The sequence below is a fragment of the Poecilia mexicana genome, unplaced genomic scaffold, assembly GCF_051168715.1.
Source record: "Poecilia mexicana isolate PSO_F unplaced genomic scaffold, ASM5116871v1 scaffold_2, whole genome shotgun sequence".
NCBI classification, from domain to species: Eukaryota; Metazoa; Chordata; class Actinopteri; order Cyprinodontiformes; family Poeciliidae; genus Poecilia; species Poecilia mexicana.
The window spans coordinates 44,810,130-44,830,082 of NW_028263371.1; the positions used below are offsets into that span (position 1 = coordinate 44,810,130).

General features: G+C 37.9%; 2 protein-coding genes across 4 annotated transcripts in view; one reads left to right on the forward strand and one right to left on the reverse strand.

The window, feature by feature from the left end:
- On the forward strand, positions 1 to 19,872 carry LOC106927884 (collagen alpha-2(VI) chain-like). 2 transcript variants are annotated; one of them, XM_015003757.2, is made up of 28 exons: positions 1 to 591; positions 2,487 to 2,681; positions 3,825 to 4,429; positions 4,521 to 4,541; positions 6,503 to 6,568; positions 6,656 to 6,709; positions 6,832 to 6,876; positions 6,956 to 6,982; positions 7,071 to 7,097; positions 7,177 to 7,221; positions 7,297 to 7,350; positions 7,520 to 7,582; positions 8,925 to 8,987; positions 9,059 to 9,112; positions 9,200 to 9,235; positions 9,313 to 9,375; positions 9,846 to 9,908; positions 10,176 to 10,238; positions 10,329 to 10,391; positions 11,542 to 11,592; positions 11,677 to 11,775; positions 13,498 to 13,560; positions 13,660 to 13,695; positions 13,787 to 13,832; positions 13,944 to 14,096; positions 15,149 to 15,604; positions 15,675 to 15,713; positions 15,798 to 19,872. In XM_015003757.2, the coding sequence occupies exons 2-28, from the start codon at positions 2,495 to 2,497 to the stop codon at positions 16,397 to 16,399; spliced, it is 3,144 nt and encodes a 1,047-aa protein (XP_014859243.1). In that variant the 5' UTR covers positions 1 to 591; positions 2,487 to 2,494; the 3' UTR covers positions 16,400 to 19,872. The 2 variants fall into 2 exon arrangements, with proteins under 2 accessions (XP_014859243.1, XP_014859245.1); XM_015003759.2 differs by having other exon boundaries at positions 2,487 to 2,672.
- Positions 18,293 to 19,953, reverse strand: part of LOC106927886 (X-ray repair complementing 5) — an 11,488-nt gene continuing 9,827 nt past the window's right edge. The window contains exons 20-21 of one of the 2 annotated variants that reach the window (XM_015003762.2): positions 18,950 to 19,024; positions 18,293 to 18,757 (exon numbers count right to left, since the gene is read on the reverse strand). In XM_015003762.2, the coding sequence (XP_014859248.2) occupies positions 18,743 to 18,757; positions 18,950 to 19,024 (90 nt within the window). In that variant the 3' untranslated portion in view covers positions 18,293 to 18,742. Of the gene's footprint in view, positions 19,025 to 19,953 lie in introns of both variants that reach the window. The other variant, XM_015003761.2, reaches the window with a different exon arrangement.

Consider the following 19,953-nt stretch of genomic DNA (forward strand, 5'->3'; position numbering starts at 1 on the left):
CTAAAATAATTTCAGAAATTCAAACTATTTGCGTGGTTGTGTGCACATCTGGACTGACTAATCAAATAAGAGTTTCTTAATCTGTAAAATTATCTTCTTTTTTTTTTTTTTTTTTTTTCCATGTGCCTGGATTCCGGGATGACATCTCCCATGCTGTTTAACGCAGAGATATAAACAGGGAGTGAGTGTGAGCTGTTCTCTCCATGTAAGGATATGCAGCAGTGGGAGTTGATGTGTTTGTAAAAGCAGAGCATCAGTCTGCGATCTGACACGTGTTCTGTCAGATTCTGTTGATAGATGGTTCGTTCCAGCATGCTGTATTCACCCAAATCCACTTCAAGTCTGCAGAACCGAGTCTTTGTGTTGCAGCTTGTGCTGCTGCCGCTGTCCAGCTGTCGTCCCACACAATAAGCTTTCATCCAAACGTCTCTCTCCAGTGCAGCTCTCCCCAACCGGAGGCTGACCCCGGATGAATCTGCTGATATGGGAACTTTCCGATTGAGATGATTATCTGGACTTTGTAGTCTGTGGAGATTGCTTGAATTTCCTGACTCAGTTTGGAGTTTACATTCTTTGTGTGCTGTTGCCGAGGTAAGAAGTCTTTACCCTATTTTACTTTTTCTTCTTGTTGTTGTTGCTTAGACTAGTTTAACTGAGGCTATACAAGCACAGAGGCAACTTTATTAATAAAGATTATCTTAGAGAGGTGAGTGAATACATTTGATGTTACTCTACAAACTGAAAAACAAAAGTCATTTGAATTTCAGAAAATAAGGTCACAATGGGAACAAGAGTCCAAATTGTAGAGTCAGGGACCATGTTTTAGGGATGGCACTGCTAAATCTTGCAGTTCTTTCATAATTAAGTTTCTGTTTACAGTTTTGTTTTGTTTAAAAGCATTTCTGTACGAGCAACAAAGTGTGGGTGTGGTCAGGGTGGATAAGTCTGCTTGATTCATGTTACCAAAATAGAGATTTACAGAAATCAGGTAAAAAAATGAAGCAAATTTGATCAAATTGTTAATTTGTCACCTGATTTGTTAGTTTTTTGGGGGTTTTTTATGAACATGCTGGCAGAGGCGACTGTTGAAACGGGTGGTATGGTTTATTGTTCCTGTTTGTTTATATGCTAGCATTAACACTGCACCACAGCCGGGTGTTATAGGAAGTTAGAAAAGTAGTAAGCTCACTGAGTCTGTTTACATGAAAAGTTGTGAGATAGTTTATGACTTATTTATCTTTTTTTTTTTCCTGTTTGAGAAATTTTTGCCTGTAATTCACTGTCGTGGGCTTGTTTGGTAGTTTTCAACGATGGTGTTGTTGAAATAGTTCTCCCAGCCTTCACCTGTTCAGTATTTGAGGATTTTTCTGTGGAACATGACTGTAAGCAATTTGTGGAAAACCTGTCTAATGGACTTTGTTTAAGAGAGCATATCTTATCCCTTATCTTTTTGACTGGTGTTTTGAAAACAACCAATCCAGGAGTGATATTTATTTTCCTTAATGCAGATTGGCTGTACCCTCAAGAGCAGATAAAAGGAAAACTGCTGATGTTAGCTTTGTTAGTAGTGCTATTGCATAATTAATGCATATTAAGGTTAATTCAGAGTTTGAACCATTAAAAAAGACAGATACAAGTGTTTTAGATGGGATCTCAGATGTTCATAGAATTTAGCAAAGTTTAGGGGTTTGCTGTTCTGCCACATTAAGAAATATGGAATGACTGTGTAAACTTTAAATTAAGATGTTTATTACATTTTCTTGTGGTATGTCTTAACCTGTTTCCTGATCATCATGGGTTTTTTTTTATTCTGTAAAGAAAAGTATTTTCAAAAAGAAATAATATTGTTTATTTGAAACAACTGACCATCGCTTAAAATGGTTACAGAACATTGGCTGGAGAATGTGAGTGTTTATTTTCTCAGTCATGCTTCAAGCAATAAAAAAAGAAGAAGATTCAGTCGAGCGGTTAAAAGTGATTTAATTCTCAAGTTGTGAACACACAGAAAGGGCTTTTGCATCTGTTAGTTCTTTGCTTGTATCTTTGACCACCATCGGTTTGATCATCTGACTTTGGAACATCTGTTCTGACAGAACACTAGGAAAAAATGCAACAGCCTCCCATCAGCTCGTTACTTTGTTTGTTGCTTGTTGATGTTGACTCACATCATAGTACTTAACTCCAGCCAAAATGTTCCTCGCCACATTTTATTTATAAATTCTTATCAGATAGCACATCCAAGCTGAGACTTTTTTTTTTTTCAAACAGAATTCCACGTTGTTAAGGAATTCCTGTTTTCTCAAAACAGATAAATGTGGACATAAATATCAAGAGACATTTTGTTAACACTGTCTGAAACGGCAATAAACATTTGTAAGCTCCCCTGAGACGTCCTCTGTGGAGTCTCACTTCTCTGACAGTAACTTCCTGCACTGAAACAGAACTTTGGATTAGAAAGCTGACACACAGCAGCTGCTGTGTTTCAGGAAAAAAAATGACTGGAATCAATTCAGTCGCGCAGATGATTTTGTGGGTCGTCATTCTGATGGTGTTCCGAGCCGCATCGCCTCAACCTGCTCCCCCTCGAGGACCCAGGCCCGTACCTGGACGAGGTGACAGTCCGGAACCAACGCCGGCTCCGCTGCCGCCAGAGCCCACACCAAGACCAGAAGGTTGTGAGAGTGAGTTATTTTAATTTAATTTTAGGTCAGGAAACTGCAATATCCACTTTTCTGGATTTGCCTTGAAGGGCTTGAGGTCGTTTTGATTTATATTTAATTTCCAGTGGAAATAAAAATGTAGATGGGTTAAAAGTGCAATAAAGTTCGAGCACGACTGAACATGAAATAGAGACGGTAAAGAAGGATGAAGGAGGCGCTCGTCTGCTTTTCTAACACTTTGCAAAACAGTAGTAATTGCACCCTGTGGATGTGAAATTACTGTAATTTAACCAGACAAAAGAGTCTGAGTTATGTGAATGTGAAAAGGCCTTATTTATGCTGTAATTTATTAGATGATTCACATTAATGCCTAAGAGCAGCTTGTAATGCTCTGTCACCTTGAGGCTGAGCTCATTTTAAACCAGGAACACAAAGCTTGTTTTGTACAGACTGATGTTCCGAGACTCACAATGAAAATGGACCTTTTCAAATCTTTGCATGCATTATATGCACTTTCATTTTCATGCAAAACATTCTAATAGCATAAAAGTTGCAGAGTCTTTAATGGAAGTTTCCTTCGCAGCCCAGCAGTATGAAAAGGCATAAAAGTGAAATTTAGGAATTTTATGGTTTTTGAAAAATAATTGGATTTTCAAACTTCATTCTGTCTCATTCTGCTAGTTTTTCCCCATCATTCCATCAATTCATTCATCTATGTTTCTTCATGGTACTGATAATTATACATAATGTGTTCATCTGCCATTCATTCATGCAGCTATCTAATCATCAATCCATTCATTATTCTATCCATCACTACATCTGTTTGTCCACCATCTGCTATTCTTTGTTTATTGTTTCCTATCTTCTAGTCTTTTTTTCTTTTTTTGCAGGTTTCATGTTCAATTTCTGACCACTGAAAACATATCTGCCATGGATTTACTATTAACTTTTGCATTTGCATATAAGAACTTTGCATTTTCTAATATTTGATCTGGAAAAGTGTGCAATTTTGACATAAAAAGTGTGTAGGAACCCTAGTTAAATATTTTTGTAGAGCATCAAAAATTACACTGCATCTTGCCTAATTCATACCTTATCTCTCATTAATGTTAACAACAAACATTTGCAACTTATTTACATTTTTGTTGGCGTCCTCCTGTCCAGCAACGATCATCGACTGTCCCATCAAGCTGTTTTTCACCATTGACACGTCAGAGACCATCGCCCTGCAGGAATCTCCGCCAGGCAGTCTGGTGGAGAGCATCAAGGAGTTCATGAAGATATTCGCCCAGAAACTCGAAGACGAGGAGTACAGAGGCCAGATCCAGATCACTTGGTCCTTTGGGGGATTGCACTTCTCTCAGAAGCAGGTGTTGTTCAGTCAGTTCACGACCAGACAGAGCTTCATCAGGAATCTCAGTCAGATAAAATACCTGGGCAAAGGCACCTACATCGACTGCGCTCTCACAAATATGACCCGCCAGATGACGTACTCAGGGAAACAGGCTGTCCTGTTCTCAGTGGTCATCACAGACGGTCACGTGACGGGGAGTCCATGCGGGGGCATCAAGGTGGCAGGCGACAGGGCTCGGGATCAAGGGATCCACATTTTTTCAGTAGCAGCCTCCGCAAGCATCGATGAACTAGGGATGATGGAGATAGCCAGCTCACCCACAGAGGTGTACCGAGACGATTACATAGTCATGGAGATCGTTAATGGAAGACCGAGGATGAACACTGAAACTATTGATCGCATCATCAAAGTCATGGTGATCTGACATCCTATTTTTTCTAAATACTTTTATAAGATTTTATTGGTAGAAGAAACTTGCCTGACTGACTGCTGTTTTTGTTTTGCAGAAATATCAAGCATATCTACAGGTAAGACAATAAAAAAAAAAAAAAAGATTGTTCCACTAAAATGTCACTTCATTTGTTCTAGTCCCAAGGTTTTGAAGAAACCATTCCTTTATCTGTTTACCTAATGATTTTGTATCCCTTCTCTAACATTGAACTTAAATAACTACCTGCTAGAGTTCACTAGAGTTATTATGCTTTGATTTGAATCTGTCATATTTACACAGATTAATAAAACCTTAATGACATCCAAAAAGCGTGTTAGAACTCATCTCATCATGACATTTTCTGCTTTTATTTTTTACTAATTTATTGAGCAATAATAATTTGTCCTTGGAAATATAGCTACAGCTTGTAAAAATATATAGCTCAACTGAAAAATCACAGAAGATCCAATGTGCTTTTAAATGTATAAACAATGAAAGCTTCAATCCACAAATAGTTTCTTAGTCTAACCTACCCAACGTTATGCTCATGAAAAATTTGTTTTTCTGTTCAAGGCGCATCAAAGATTAATGAGGTTGGTCAAACATGTTGAATTGGGATCACCACTGTTTTCACAAATGAGCTAGCTCTTCTAAATCTTAAAACATATGGCACAGGAAGACGTGATGCCATAGAAAAACACCACATCAGCATCACCTTACTCTGCACTGAACACTGTAGGAGACACAATATGATCACCAGGTAACCCAGGCTGCCACAGGTTTTTGGATTTGTTGAACAACTCTTCTACACAAGCACTGCGGGTCACACACGCCGTGTACATTTAATGTGTTTGCAACTTCGAGAGAATCCACTCAACTGTGACTCAGCATGGTTTAATCCCTCACCACACTGTGCTGTCTGCACTGATTTCTATCACCTCAGTGTGCCAGATGCTTGAAACCGAAACTAAGGACCTGATCTACTTTCAAAATAATGACATTTCATTGCCAGACAAAGTATTAATAAAATAAAACTAGAGGGTGATGTCATAGGAAAAAGAAACAAACCCCATCCTGATGCAGCAGAATGCAATGAATTCCACATCCTTGATCCCAATGCACATACATCACTCACAACAAGAAAGCATAGTTCAAAGAGTTAACAAGATGTTTCACAAAATCTCTTTTATATTCTTATGCTTAGACCTCTTGTGTTCTATAATTTGCATGTATAGTGTTTTTCTTTTTTCAAAAAACACTGTACATACATACCATATTTTTCATAATTATATTTGAAAAGTTTGTATATTGTTTAAAAAGTGGAACCAAAGTTAAATTTCTTGTTTCTGCGCGCAAATGTGGCCAATAAAGATGGTTCTCATTTGGTGATGTATAACACAAAGCAATCAAACATGCTGACACAAACCCTTTGTTCACCTGTTGATGAACCTCTGAGTGGTCATGAACTGACATGAATCCAGCAATCTATCACCTCAACTTGTTCAGTACAATATCTTTCAAAAAGCAATGGCGCCTCAGTGCAATAATTGTTTTTCCAACTACGTCTCGGCACTGAACCCATGGTGCCCTGAGGGGTTCCTTCTGCCAACCAGTGTGTTGCAGATGTTCAGATTCAAAACGAAAACATGCAATGAGTCTATAGAAGAAAATAACAGAGCATTTGACAAAAGCCAACCTACACCAACAGAAGACCTGCTTGTGGATTATTTGCTCATATTTGTTGAAAAAAGAGAGAACATGGTTTCTAATCAGGAATTAAAACGTAAATGTATGTAGAACATTTAATGTGGAAACATTTACTTAGTTTCTATCATTATAATTGAACAGTAGAGATACCAGGCAATTTTTATTTATGAAGCAAAACATTCATCCCCCATAAGCACACAAACCAAGGCTTAGCGCAGAACATCCTTAAAACAAAAACCTTTAGAAACTGCTACTGTGTCAAATTCCTTTTCATTTTGAAATTACATTTTGAAATAATATTTTGTTTATTTATTAGTAATTAATTTATTTTTGCTCTTCTTCTACTTGCAGTGTTATAAACCTACATGCCTTGCAGTCCCTGGGAACCCGGGACGAAAAGGGGCCTCGGGTCCAAAAGTCAGTATGATTAGTGCTACACTAGTTTTCATGTTTTCTCTCCTGTTTTGCTTTGCAAAAACGTTCATTTTGCTCTTATTTTTCTAGGGCATTAAAGGTGACAGAGGCATCAAAGGACCAAAAGGTTATAAAGGTAACCAGGTATGCCTGAGAATACGTCAAACCTAGTAAAAAAAAGAAAAACAACAACTTGTGATTTTATTTTATTATTATTATTTTATTTTCAATGACAGCTCACTTTTAAATAAAATGTTCCAATTCAGGGTGATCCTGGGATTGAAGGTTCAATTGGACTACCTGGTCTAAAGGTTTGGTGAACCTCACCAAATATTTATAAGTTGATCATTTATTTATCTTAATAATTTGTCCCTTCTTGTTTGCCCTCAGGGAAAAACCGGTTTTAAAGGTGAAAAGGTGATATTTTCCTAAGCTTTCTGATTATGTGCCAGTGAGAGATAGAAAATACCAGCTGTAATGATTTTTTTTTTTTTCATTCAAACAGGGTGAAATTGGATTAATTGGAGCAAAGGTATAGTAACATTTTAATGCTTGGCTACACCACTCGTTTCCAGACCCTGAAGATTAACTGTATTTGTTGTTTCTTGCAGGGTGCGGTGGGTACACCGGGAAAGAACGGAGCAGATGGACAAAAGGTAAGTGGCGACGCATGTTACTTTTTCAAGGCACGGGATGCTAGAGACATGTTCTCTGACCTGTGGAAATTTCAGGGTAAAATTGGTCGAATTGGAGCTCCTGGCTGCAAAGGTGATCCAGGGGAAAAGGTGAGTCTTGTGGCTTTTACTGAAATCTGTTCTTGAGTATTGATCTCGTTACCGCAAGAAAGAACACAATCACTTCTACCATGTTGCACATATAGATCAATCAGATGGTGTTTTACTTTATCATTAATCATCCACAGATGTCTGTCTCATTCAATGCCTGTTTTTAAAGGGACCAGATGGACGCCCAGGAGACCCTGGTGACTCTGGATTATCTGGAAAAGAGGGAGAAAAGGTGTAAAAAAGACGTCTAAGTTTATGCAATTTTAGTCCGGAAAAAGACGAAGTAAAAGTGTAAAAAAAATAAATAAAAAAATAAGAACAGCTCAAAAATAAAGCAAGCCTGTGGAGTCAGAATTTGTTGGATTCACAGTGAAACAGTCAGGATGTTGGAATAGCATCCTGGACCATCAACTTTTTATGGGGATCTTCACTTGTTTAATAGGCAGACAGGAAATTTCCAGTTTGAGCACAACCTTTGAAAGATCATGTGTCACATAAGCAAACTCCAGTGTATTGAAGCAAAAGGAGCATGTTAACAGTTTACTCAAGCAGCAAAAAAGAAAAAAAAAGCATGCAAATATATGCAAGGACATCTGTTAAAGCAGAAGAAATGTCTCAAATTAAACAACTGTCAAAATTATTCTTGCAAACCTGCAGGAGTTCACCTTGTTAATGCGAACCAGTACCTTCAAACTTTCTTCAATTACAGATTTCAGCTCTGTGAATAAACTATCCACAGCGTATATATGTGTTTTCTAAAAAGTTATACACATGTGCAGTATGATGTTGTACATTTGGTGACATCCTTCAATACTTTTGTGTGGCTCATAATTTTTTGAAGGTATTACAGAGTTTTTCTTTGGAGCTTGCTTGCTTTTTTTCGTCCAGATTCTGATCATTTAGGGAGGAATGTTTTGTTAATTTTTCAAGCCACTTAACTCTGACTTTTAGGTCATTCAGGTGCAAAATAGATCTCACACTGGAGTGACAAACCAGCATTGACTATTCATGTAACACACTACTTAGCAAAAAACATATTTTTGAAGGAATCTGGAAACAAAGGTTGTAATAGTTTCACTAAAAAGTCCCAGTGTAGAAAAAATAACATCTGCAATCGACTGTTTTTTTTTTTTTCTTATCTGGCTCCTTTGGCTCAGACATGTGGGGAAAAAGCAATGTTCCTAAATTTTACTAGGCTAATTATTAGTAACTGTTTGGGCATATAAGGAGGGATCCATCCTTCTCACTTGTGTTTACGTGCACAGAGACGATTACTGCAGCTGGAAAGGATACAACATTTTCCCCTGTATATGGCAACGTCTTCCTGTTTTTGTGAGCATGACTCAAGCAGCTTTTTTCTTTCAGAAAATAAAAGTGTGCTTTAACACTACTTTTGTGCTTTGAAAACCAAAGGAAAGGCGGAATGTGATTTATTTACTATTTTACCATTTGAAAATATCAACATCTTCAAAACACGGTGAAATGAATTCTTTAACCAAGCAGCCATATTCAGTATTCTCTATGTCCATGTCCAGTGTTTTAGTCTAACTGTGTCATTGTTTTTGTTGATTCAGGGTGATATAGGTCTGCCTGGGAAGAATGGCCCCCCAGGTCCTGTGGGAAATCCAGGACTAACCGTAAGTTTTAGTTTGACACACAGCAGAATTATGAAAAAATGCAGCCACTAACCTGACTTACCATTTCCTAGGGTGAAAAGGGACATCCTGGCAATCCAGGACCACCTGGAGAAAGAGGGTTTCCCGTATGTATCATAGATTTATTTAAATGTCCTACCACATAAATTAATGGTAGAGTGATGACTCTTATAGTACATTTGTATTCCTTTCAGGGGATCAGTGGCAAACCAGGACTTAAGGGCGAACTGGTATTTTAAGCACTATTTAAAAGTTTTGTTTCTGAGTTGTAAAATGTCGACATTCATATTTTATCATACGTCTACAGGGCAGGAGAGGAGATCCTGGAAGGAAGGGGGCACCAGGACAAGATGGGGCCCCAGGACCAAAGGTGATGACGTTTAAAGTTTTGTATTTTTAAAGCAGATCTATTCCTTTTTCAAACTGAGAAAAGTTAAGAAACCCAAAACCTAAAGTAAATACTAAAGAACTTCTACTGCAGAGTGTCTCGGTAAACTATGGAGTGTTTAAAAAAAAAAAAAAAGCAAAGATCATGAAGGAAGGAGGGTTTCTGCTGGTAATCTGAAACTCTGTTAATCTTTTGAAATACTGACAAACAGCATGAAATTCTGTTGACATGAGTTTTCAGCTGTAGAAGTACAGAAAATATCATGTTTTTCACATTTTCTGCACCACTCCACACTCCCAGAGAGCAGAAACCCCTCCTGTCATGATTTAGTTATGCAATGCATCAGATCATTTCTTTGAATTCTGAGGAAGAATCTTGTTTTGCTCCCATTTCTTTATTCAGATTAAGCAATTACTTATGATTTAAAATTCTCACGCAATATTTCTTTGAAGGGAGATCGAGGAGCGTCGGGGGACAGAGGTCGACCTGGGGAGGCTGGAGTTAAGGGTGCGAAGGTGAGAGGATCACAGTGTGGGTGGGCTTTGGCCGGAGAGACAACCCAGAGCCTTGTTACACATCATATAACAAAATCAACAAAACAACTCCAGCTGAGTCTGGTATCAGGAAAAAAAAGAGGTCCTTCTCTGGAGAAAACACAATCCTTTTGAAATAATTTGGCCTGCATTGTCCACTGCCAAATTCCCATCCACAAGAGTAATTCTGTGTGTGGGGGGCAGAGTCAAGGTTAGGTCCAGTGAAAGCATTTCCATTAATGTTTTCAGGGAGACCAAGGACTACCAGGACCAAGGGGTTGGCCAGGAGAACCAGGCAGCGTTGGAGGAAATGTGTGCAGTTCATAATATCATCATTATTATTCACAGATTAATAGTTAAAGTTCATGAGCTGATGGAGCCATTAACCTTTAACCTTTGTAGGGCATAGTGGGGCCTCCTGGAGACCCCGGACTGAGAGGAAACCCTGGACCACCTGGACCGCAGGTAAGCAGATCAAGTTTTAACTCTAAATGTAATTTTAGTAGTAGTGTAGTTTTTACACTTTTTAAATTTAATGGCATTTTAACAGCATTATTTGGAGGTCTTAAATCAGGAGTGCCCAAAGTCGGTCCTGGAGGGCCGGCATCCTGCACATTTTAGTTCTCTCCCTGGTGGTAGTAACAACCTTTTCAGCAGGTCAACGTTCCTCTTAGGCCTTCTAACGAGCCATCATTTGATCCAGGTGCGTTAAACCAGGGAGAGAACTAAAACATGCAGGATGCCGGCCCTCCAGGACCGACTTTGGGAACTGTATTCAGATGATTACCACTCTGAAAAACTAGTATGCATAAGGAAAACTTAAACTTTCTCATCACAATGGCCACCAGGAAGAAAGAAATGAGAGTCTTCGGCTTAAGTTTAATGAAAATGTATGTGGTTATATTTCCGGTGAAGAGGAAAAAGCCTGGAGGCAGTAATTTGGACTGGGCATGTTGCTAAGGTGGATTTTCAAATCTAGTTTTGAGTGTTGGATGCTCATAAATAGTCAGTCTGTTTTTAAAAATCTATATTTTCAAAACTCAGCTAATTTCACATGTGAACATGATTTTTTTAGCACCTGAAGATAAAAAGTGATGTTTACTCATCACTTATGGTTGTTCCAGGGTCTGACTGCTGACTTATAGGTCAATCTCCTTGAACCGAGGGGTTATACAAACTCTTTCCCTTGTGATGCTTTTTTTTAAAAAAAAAAGTCATGATTATCCAGCAAAAGATTCATAATCTTGTGACAAAAAGTGGGGCAGAGATAGTTCCCACACCTTATGTTCGTAAAGTTTACTCAATTTTCCAGCATGGTTAAGACCTTGGGGAACGTAAGAGTGTTCACTCCATCCTGTACTGCTTCCCTACAATAAGTAGCAACATATCCTCTTAGAATGTTCTCTATAGAAAAATCTAAAGAGATTTGTCTGTTGACAAAATTCTGTTTTGGCACTCATTTACTCCAAAAAAATAAATAAATAAATAAATAAAAAATCCCTAATTGTGAATTTTTTATTTATATTGGAGAAATGAAGTGATGCTATTAAAGCACTAATAACCAAAACCTAATCTTTGTATAACATTTAACATTCAACACTGTCCTGTTTTAAAGGGAGACAATGGAAGACCAGGATTCAGCTACCCTGGACCAAGAGGACCAGCAGTATGATTTTTTTTTTCTGTTCACGTCATAAGATTTCCTCCAGGTTCTAGATCCACGAGTAAATGTGAATTCTGTGCTTTGCAGGGAGAGAGAGGAGATCCGGGCAAGAGAGGACCCAGAGGGGGCAGAGGTGAATGCGGTGCAAAAGGGGAGCCGGGAGCCAAAGGAGCACCAGGAGAGCCTGTAAGAATGAAGACACAATGTTTTTAATGGAAGGGCAACTTAGGGTTTAAACAGAGATGCTGAGCAGATAAGCTGAAACTAATGTTTATACGGTTCTGCTGAAACAGGGGAAAACTCTTATCTCAAAAATGAATGCTGTGCAGACTGTTCTGCCTCAAGTACCTGGACCGCTGAATGCACACAGCAGAATAAGTACTGAATGAAACTATGTACGTCAGTGTAGCAATCAAGTTTCAGGGCCATGTTAAGTATTTTAACTCAAAAAATGATTTTGCTTTAATGGAGTTTTTAAAACTGATAATTTTTTTTGATCCGTCCCTAAAGATAACTTTGAATGTCTACCTGAATATATTCATGAAAATTCTACTTTCACACCAAAGAAGTTACATAAAAGAAAAAAATATTTAACAAATAGGAAAATGTATGCACTTGAAGAAGCTACTGAGATTTTGTAAAACAGACTTGATTTTCTGTTTTTCAAAAGTATTGATGTTACATTTTTCTGCAAGATTCGTCCACCACAATAAAATGTCTTCTGCCTTCATTTCAACTTAAAAGGTCACTTAAATACATCTTTCCTAAAAGAATAGTTACTACAGTGGCCAGTTAATCAAAGGCCGTCATTTCGTTTGGTGCCGATGTAGCCTTGCACAAAAACTATTTCACTGGACTTTACTTTGCCACTCCATATGCAGCCACCTACTGGACAACCACTATAAGATCACAAAATTTGTATTTTAACTCTTGTGGCTGGCCTTTATACAATCTTACAGGTAAAAAATGTTACTAACGTCAATTAATATTGACTAATATTATTGGCAAGATGTTGTGCAATTAATCCTTTGTCCATTACTGGAGTTTCAAAGACTTAAAAAGTGACTTTGCAGCCATTCCCAGATTGACAGATTTCAGAGTCCTCTGCTATTGAATTTCTTTAGATCAGAGATTGACGTGTTGCTATTTGAGATGTTTTAGCCTACTTCATGTTGTCATGCAGTTTCTATTGAAGTGACTTCTCAATTTCATTCCATTTTGTCAATTAATTCATGATTTAAAAGGAGGAGGAGTTATCTTATCCCATAGATCCAGGTTGGTTTCAGTATCTGAAACATTTATTGTGACCAAAAAAGCTGAAGAAGTCTTTAGAGAGGAACATACCTTTTCACATAATTTGTGTGTCGCATACATTTTTCAAAACATCATATTTACAATTGGCTGAGTATTTCACAAGATTATGTAGAAAAAAAAATTAATTAAAAAACATAGTTTTGGGGAAAGAGACTGTTTAGAAACCGAGTCTCACTGTGAGGATTATTCAGGTGGAAAAAGAAAATTTAAATATTATCACGGAAGAAGAAACATAAAAGAGTCATTAAAAAAAAGACAGAAAACACTGTGGAGCTTCTTTTTTAGAAAAGAAAAAAAAGGAGCCCCAGAGATCATCATCATCGTCGTCGTCATCATCATCGTCATTACTGCCATCTGTTTCTTTGTGATATTTTTTGCAATGAAACAGATGCAATTTATCTTCATGTGTAGTTCATGAACAGTGCAGTACTTCTTCAAATAAGGAGGAAAATCAATGACCACAACTCCCCACCTTCTGTAAAAAAAGACTTTAGCTGAACACTTTACACATATGCAAAGAATGAGTCACTACTACTTAAAACTTGCTTGGTATGAGGAATGAGTCACTTCACCAGAAAAATATTCTACATTCAGGGTGAATCAGGCCAGCCAGGAGAGCCAGGAGAGAGAGGACCCCCAGGAGACCCTGGAAAAGATGTAAGAAGGATCAGCGAAACCACTTCAGTAATTACCTGACCATGCATAAGGATTTCAGATCCAATATCTCCGCTATGTCTTTATCATGTGCTTGTGCAGGGGGGACCAGGGCCAGCTGGGGATCCTGGGCTCACTGTAAGTCAAACTGAAAAATACCATGAATAAAAGTAGGCTCTATATATTCTCTTAAATTGAATGCCTCTAACCCGTCTTAATGTAACTCCAGGACTGTGATGTTATGACGTACATCAGGGAGACTTGTGGTTGTTGTGGTAGGCAGAGAGACGTGATCCTCATTCCAACACAGCTTTGCAGTTATCATCTTTAAACATGCTGAGCCACTTGTTGTATTTATTTATTTTTTTCCTTTTTTTTTCACTCAGACTGTGAGAAACACTGCGGCGCTCTGGACATTGTCTTTGTAATTGACAGCTCTGAGAGCGTCGGGATGACCAACTTCACCCTGGAAAAGAACTTTGTTATCAACACCATCAACAGGATGGGATCGATGGCCTCTGACCCCACATCTCCAACCGGTACAGTCCACAGAAATAACATTCAATCCTTTTCTAAAGGAAAATCAACACGGCGATCATGTGTCCAACTGTTGGGAATGTTTCAGTGATTTGAAAGTGAGAGCCTATTGTTTTCCCACCTAATGTTACATTAAAACTTTGCTGTTAGTTCCACAAAATGTTAAACTACATCTAAATTATCACTGGCTTCAACATCTTTAAACAAACAACAACAACTCAGTATCATATGATTCCTGAGTACTATGTCTAAAAGAAAATAACATATTGATTGTTACAGTTGTAATGACGGTTTACATAAAACTTATAGGTTATTTTGAATGTACAACAACAGCTAAATTTAGGAGTAGTTTTCAGGTAAACATGATTTTTGTGCAAAACGTAGCTTTTCGTCATTCTGTATCAAAAGTACAACAATGTGTGTAGCATTTTGGGTTTTTTCACTTTTAACACTATCTTAGAGTTCTACTCACAAGTTGTAATTTCCAGGTTTCATGTTTGAAAAATGAAACAGAGTGAACCCTGAAGGGGGAATCTTGGATTTGAACATTAGAGGTCGCCCGCTAACTCCAAATTCAGATTCAATATGGTTTCCACAGTGAAAGTTGTTACAGGATTAATCAGTTTATTTGCATTTCTGACTCTTTTCTATCTTATTAACCACTGCTGATGTAGTGCCAAACAATTTTTGTTTGTAAAAATTATCTTGATGTCTAAATGCACAGAATGGAGATTAACAAGTTGGTAGTTTGCCTCGCTAATTGTAGTCAGTGATAAAACACTTAGCAAATTTAACAAGTTTTGCAACCTTCTAGCTTAGCTGTGGCATCATCCCAAGATCTGTTTTTCAACTTCTGAGGCAGCAGCAGCCTACCACAGTTGTGGGTCAGAGATATGGGAAAACTTTGTAGCTTTTCAGCGTTGTTCAATTGAAAAAAATGAAGCCTTTTATTGACATATCTACAGAAAACAGCTAAAGAAGTTTCATCATTAGAAAGAAAGACCATTTACTTATACTAGCAACTCACAATTAATCTACAGTGACTGTTTTTCAGGTACGAGAGTTGGAGTGGTACAGTTCAGTCACGAAGGAACGTTTGAGGCCATACGACTCGATGACCCTTCCATAGACTCCATGTCTTCATTCAAGACAGCAGTGAAGAATCTGCAGTGGATTGCTGGGGGCACATTTACCCCATCTGCACTCAAGTTTGCCTATGACAACCTAATAAGGGACAGCAAGAGAGCCCGCGCCAATGTATCTGTAGTGGTAGTGACAGACGGCCGCTTCGACCCTCGTGATGATGACAGTAAACTCAGGTACCTCTGCAATGACCCCAACGTGGTGGTGAATGCCATTGGGGTTGGTGACATGTTTGACAAAGAACATGACAGTGAGACCCTCGTGTCAATAGCCTGCGACAACAAGAACCGGATCACTGAGATGAAGCGATACTCAGACTTGGTGGCTGACAACTTCATTCAGAAGATGGAAACGGTTCTCTGCCCTGGTAAGTCTCTCCATCCTTCCTCCTTTTGGTATTTGCCTAAACTGCACTGAATGTCTGTTTACTTTTCCAGATCCAGTGATTAAGTGTCCAGATCTTCCCTGTAAAACTGGTGGGTTTTATTTATGGTTAGGTTATTGGTTTAAAGGTAAAATGAAGAGAATGTCAATGAGTAAGCTGACCTCTTTCGTTACAGAACTTGATGTAGCTCCATGTGTTGGACGACCCGTAGAGCTGGTGTTTCTTCTCGACGGTTCGGAGCGCCTCGGGATGGAAAACTTTGGCCATGCGCGTCATTTTGTTCAAATGGTCGCAAATGCATTGACAATGGCCAGGAACCGAAATGACCAAAACGGGGCTCGTCTGGCACTGACAGAGTTTGGCAATGAGAATGAAAACCAAGTGGCCTTTCTTCTTACACACGACCAGAAGGCTATCACTTCTGGTCTATCAGGTTTGCATTATCTTGATGCTTCGTCAGCAGTGGGACCTGCCATCTTCAAAGCCATCGATGAGATTTTGGGTAAAGGACCCACTCGCAAGACAAGACGTGGTGCCGAGGTTTCATTTGTTTTCATCACAGATGGTGTTACTAATATCACCAACCTGGACAAGGCAGCTTCTGCAATGGCCTCAGAACACATCTTTTCCACTGTGATTGCCACAGGAAGTGATGTGGATGAAGAAGTCCTAACAAAGTTGGTTATGGGTGACCAGACTGCCATCTTTAAGAGTCAGACATTTTCTGATCTGTTACAGCCTAGTTTCTTTGAACGTTTCATCAGGTGGGTGTGTTAGAGACCGTCCTCATTGTGAGTGTCGTACTGGTGCTACTGCTCTGTACTTAACTATTTTAACAGTTGATCCAAGTTGAATTCACCCTTCCATTGTTCTCAAAAATGCTGATTAAGGTTAGCTTTGTTCTAATTTCACCTCAGTCAGAGATTAACAGGAACAATAATGTGCAAAACCTGAAATATTTGGTTAGGAGATTTCTAAAGAACTCAGTTCTTACCAGCACTGATTTTCTTTGTGTTCAAATATGAAACAAAAGAAATGAGCCAATGGTGAGAGATAACTGGCAAAGACTTTAGGTACCTCTATATTGTCTGCCCAGATTGTTTTGGGTGAACATTTTTTCCTGACCTTTTTTCCTTGTACCAAAATATTAAATTAGGTTAGCATCAATTTATCTGTAAAATGGTCTATTTAGTTTTCCAATTGCAAGAAATTCAACCTTGAAACAAAACCAAGCATAAATAAATAAAGGTAAATGATTTCCATCAAGTTAATTTGATAGCCAGTATAGCAATTTATTTTTCCAAATGCTTGCAAATTCATCTCCAGAAACGAACACTAATTGTATGGTGAAATGAGCTAATATCATAGTTGACTGCCATCTTTAAGAGTCAGACATTTTCTGATCTGTTACAGTGGAAAACCAAGAGCACTTTGGCGTGGTCCATTTATACTCAGAAATCCGACTTTCTTATTTACTTCACCAACTCAAAATCCAATATGGCTGCCTTGTGCTTCGAATGTAACAATAAATGTTAAGCCTTGTTTTTTGGCGATACCTTCTCAGTCACACTTAGTGTCCTTAATATGTTTCTAAATAGTTTGAACGTATAAAACACTGAAATATGTGCCACTTTAATTAAATTTACCCTTAATGGCACAATTAGCAAATGCCACTGTTGTTTTCATCAAGCAACTGAAACTAAGTGATTCTGTTAAAAGGTTATAACCAGTTACTCAAAAGGCTGAAGCTAAAGGCTAATCCGAGAGGCCTTAGACCAAGAAGACAACTAATGTTAATGCTTCATGACCCTGTAAATTGTTGTCATGCATGTATAGAAGAGTTATTTATAAAAAGCTGAATATTATTTTCACATGAAGCGAAGGTTGGAGGCGGTACACCACCTCCTGTACGTCTGGGTTTTTCTGGATGGATTTCATCTACATGTTTCCTTCAACAGCTAAATATCTAATGTCAGGTTATTTGGTCACTTCAAATTTTCCTGTTTTTAGTGCTTGTGCAGTCTGTTTCCCTGCGGTGATGTGTTGTCACCTGTCCAAGGGTCTCCCGACATCTTGCCCACTGAGCGCCATAGTTTTGGGATGGTGAAAATCAGTTTTGATTTAGTTCTTTCTCTGTCTAGCCATTAAATTCACCCTCTAAGACCAATTAATGTGGATTTACACCAATTGAAAACAATATTAAATATCTAATGCAAGCAAGATTTTAACTGTTTCTAACCTTTTTAACAGAACTACACCTGGGAATTCATGAACTCCTTTGAAAGTTGGCTGTGATGTCATATTAAGATTAGGGCTTTAATGACTTGCATAAGTCAAATTCAGTGATACAGGCTTGAATCTTCATTGTCTGCAATAAATCCAGGGCAATACGTTGTGTTTATGCTTTTTGTTTTGAAAGGTCCTCTCCTAATTTTTAAGAAGGAAATGTTACACAAATGCAGCTTTTAAGTGTTTTATGTCCGACGGTGAGGTGCTAGCAAGCTTACATTTATTAAAGACTTTTTTTAGAGCTGTTCAACAAGTATGTTACACAGTATCATATAGTACAATAATTTGGTTCAAGAACAGTGGCTTAGAGGGTTTTTGTGTAGAATACAAGTGTCTGTTGGTGTTCATTGTCTGTCAAACAAAAACTTTGCAATACACTCATTATTTTAAGAAAATACTTGTTTATTACTTGTGCATTCTACAATTTGCAATTATTATCACAAAGCATCATATTTTAATATATTTTGTCACCCAAAAAAGCACAAGCTCTACTGTTAAGCATATTCTAAATCACTGATTTCACATAATAAACCAGTAGTATTCTGAATGTTAGTTTTTAGTACACTAGATCATTGGAAATTGAATTACAAAAGACTCATACAATGATAGTGATTTTTACATTTAAAAGTGAACACAAAGTTTTTGGTCTAAGCAGTTTTCTGTAAGTTGTTTGGCCAATTGTTTAATAAAGTACAGCTAACTAAAACACACCCAGTGACGGGGACTTCCAGTGGAAGGAACAGGACAAAGGACGGTTTAACTAGTTTGCTTTGGGTGGGTTCAAACACCACATTCCTTAGATTTCTGCCAACACTCCTCCTGCTTCTTTTCTTACATCATGTCCAGCTGAACAGGAAGAGAGCAAAGAGAAGAGATATGAGCCTGATGAGTTTATAACGAGGCACTAAAAGCTCAACTCCTCAAAGAACAACATGAAAACCGCAGAGGAAACAGTTCTAACACTAACCTAATTCCTAAATCATCTCTATAAAAAGCGAGAACATAGATTGATGTTGGAGGACACATTTTCATACTCACCAAGTCATCAACATCGCCAGTGTCTTCCACCGGTTCAGGGGCAGCTTGTTCTTTCTTTTCCTCAGCCAACAGAAACTGCAGACAAAGCAGGATTCAGCTGGTATTAAGGGCTGATAAAGTTTGTTTACACAATCTAAATAACTTGCAGGACCTTAAAATATCCTTGGAAAGCTAAATATTTCAGCATTTCAACACAAAACCTGAATGCTACAGATTTAGAACAAAGTGATGTATCTCACAGTAATAAAAGGGTTCATTTCTGCTATGTTTCATAACTATGGGTTAGAGCTAATAAAAAAAGCTTGAAATTTAGTTTCTCATGAATTGGAAAATTATAGAATAAATGGAAAATTGGGTTTTAACAGGAAGAAAGCCCAGCGTGACTTCAGCCTTCAGCTACTCTTCTTAAATTAGTTTTAATTCAGTCACATCAGAGGGTTTACATTACTCATGGTTCAGTCATTTGGGTTCCTGTTGGTCCGAAAAGACTTTTCCCCTTGGAACTCTCCAAAGGAAGCCGTTTCTGCCAAGTCTAGTTTTTTGTTGTTGAAACATTGACGAAAGCAAGTGAGGCCTTTAGATGTTGGTTTATTTGAGACCTCCTGGATGAGTCACTGATGTGTTCTGGGAGTAATTTTGGTAGAAAGCCTACTTCATGTTGTCAGAAAAGTCTTATGCAAGTGATTTTTAGATTCTGCAAGTCTGGCAGTAATCAAGCTTTTCCACATGGGGTCAGGTTAATTTGGACAAGTTGTTTCTCTTGAAATCACGATTTAAAAACAAATTTTTTTCAAAGTTTTGTTTTTTTTTATTTGTTTGTTATTCATTGCTGATATTAAAAATACATTTTCTGCAAAACTGATTATTGTTTTTTTCATTTGCTGTTAACCATAATCCCCAAAATAAAAGAAATACTTCTTATATATGTTGCTTGTGTTTCATTAGTCTGCATTTGTATACAAGTTTCACTTTTTGAATTGACTTACTGAAAGAAATTAATTTCT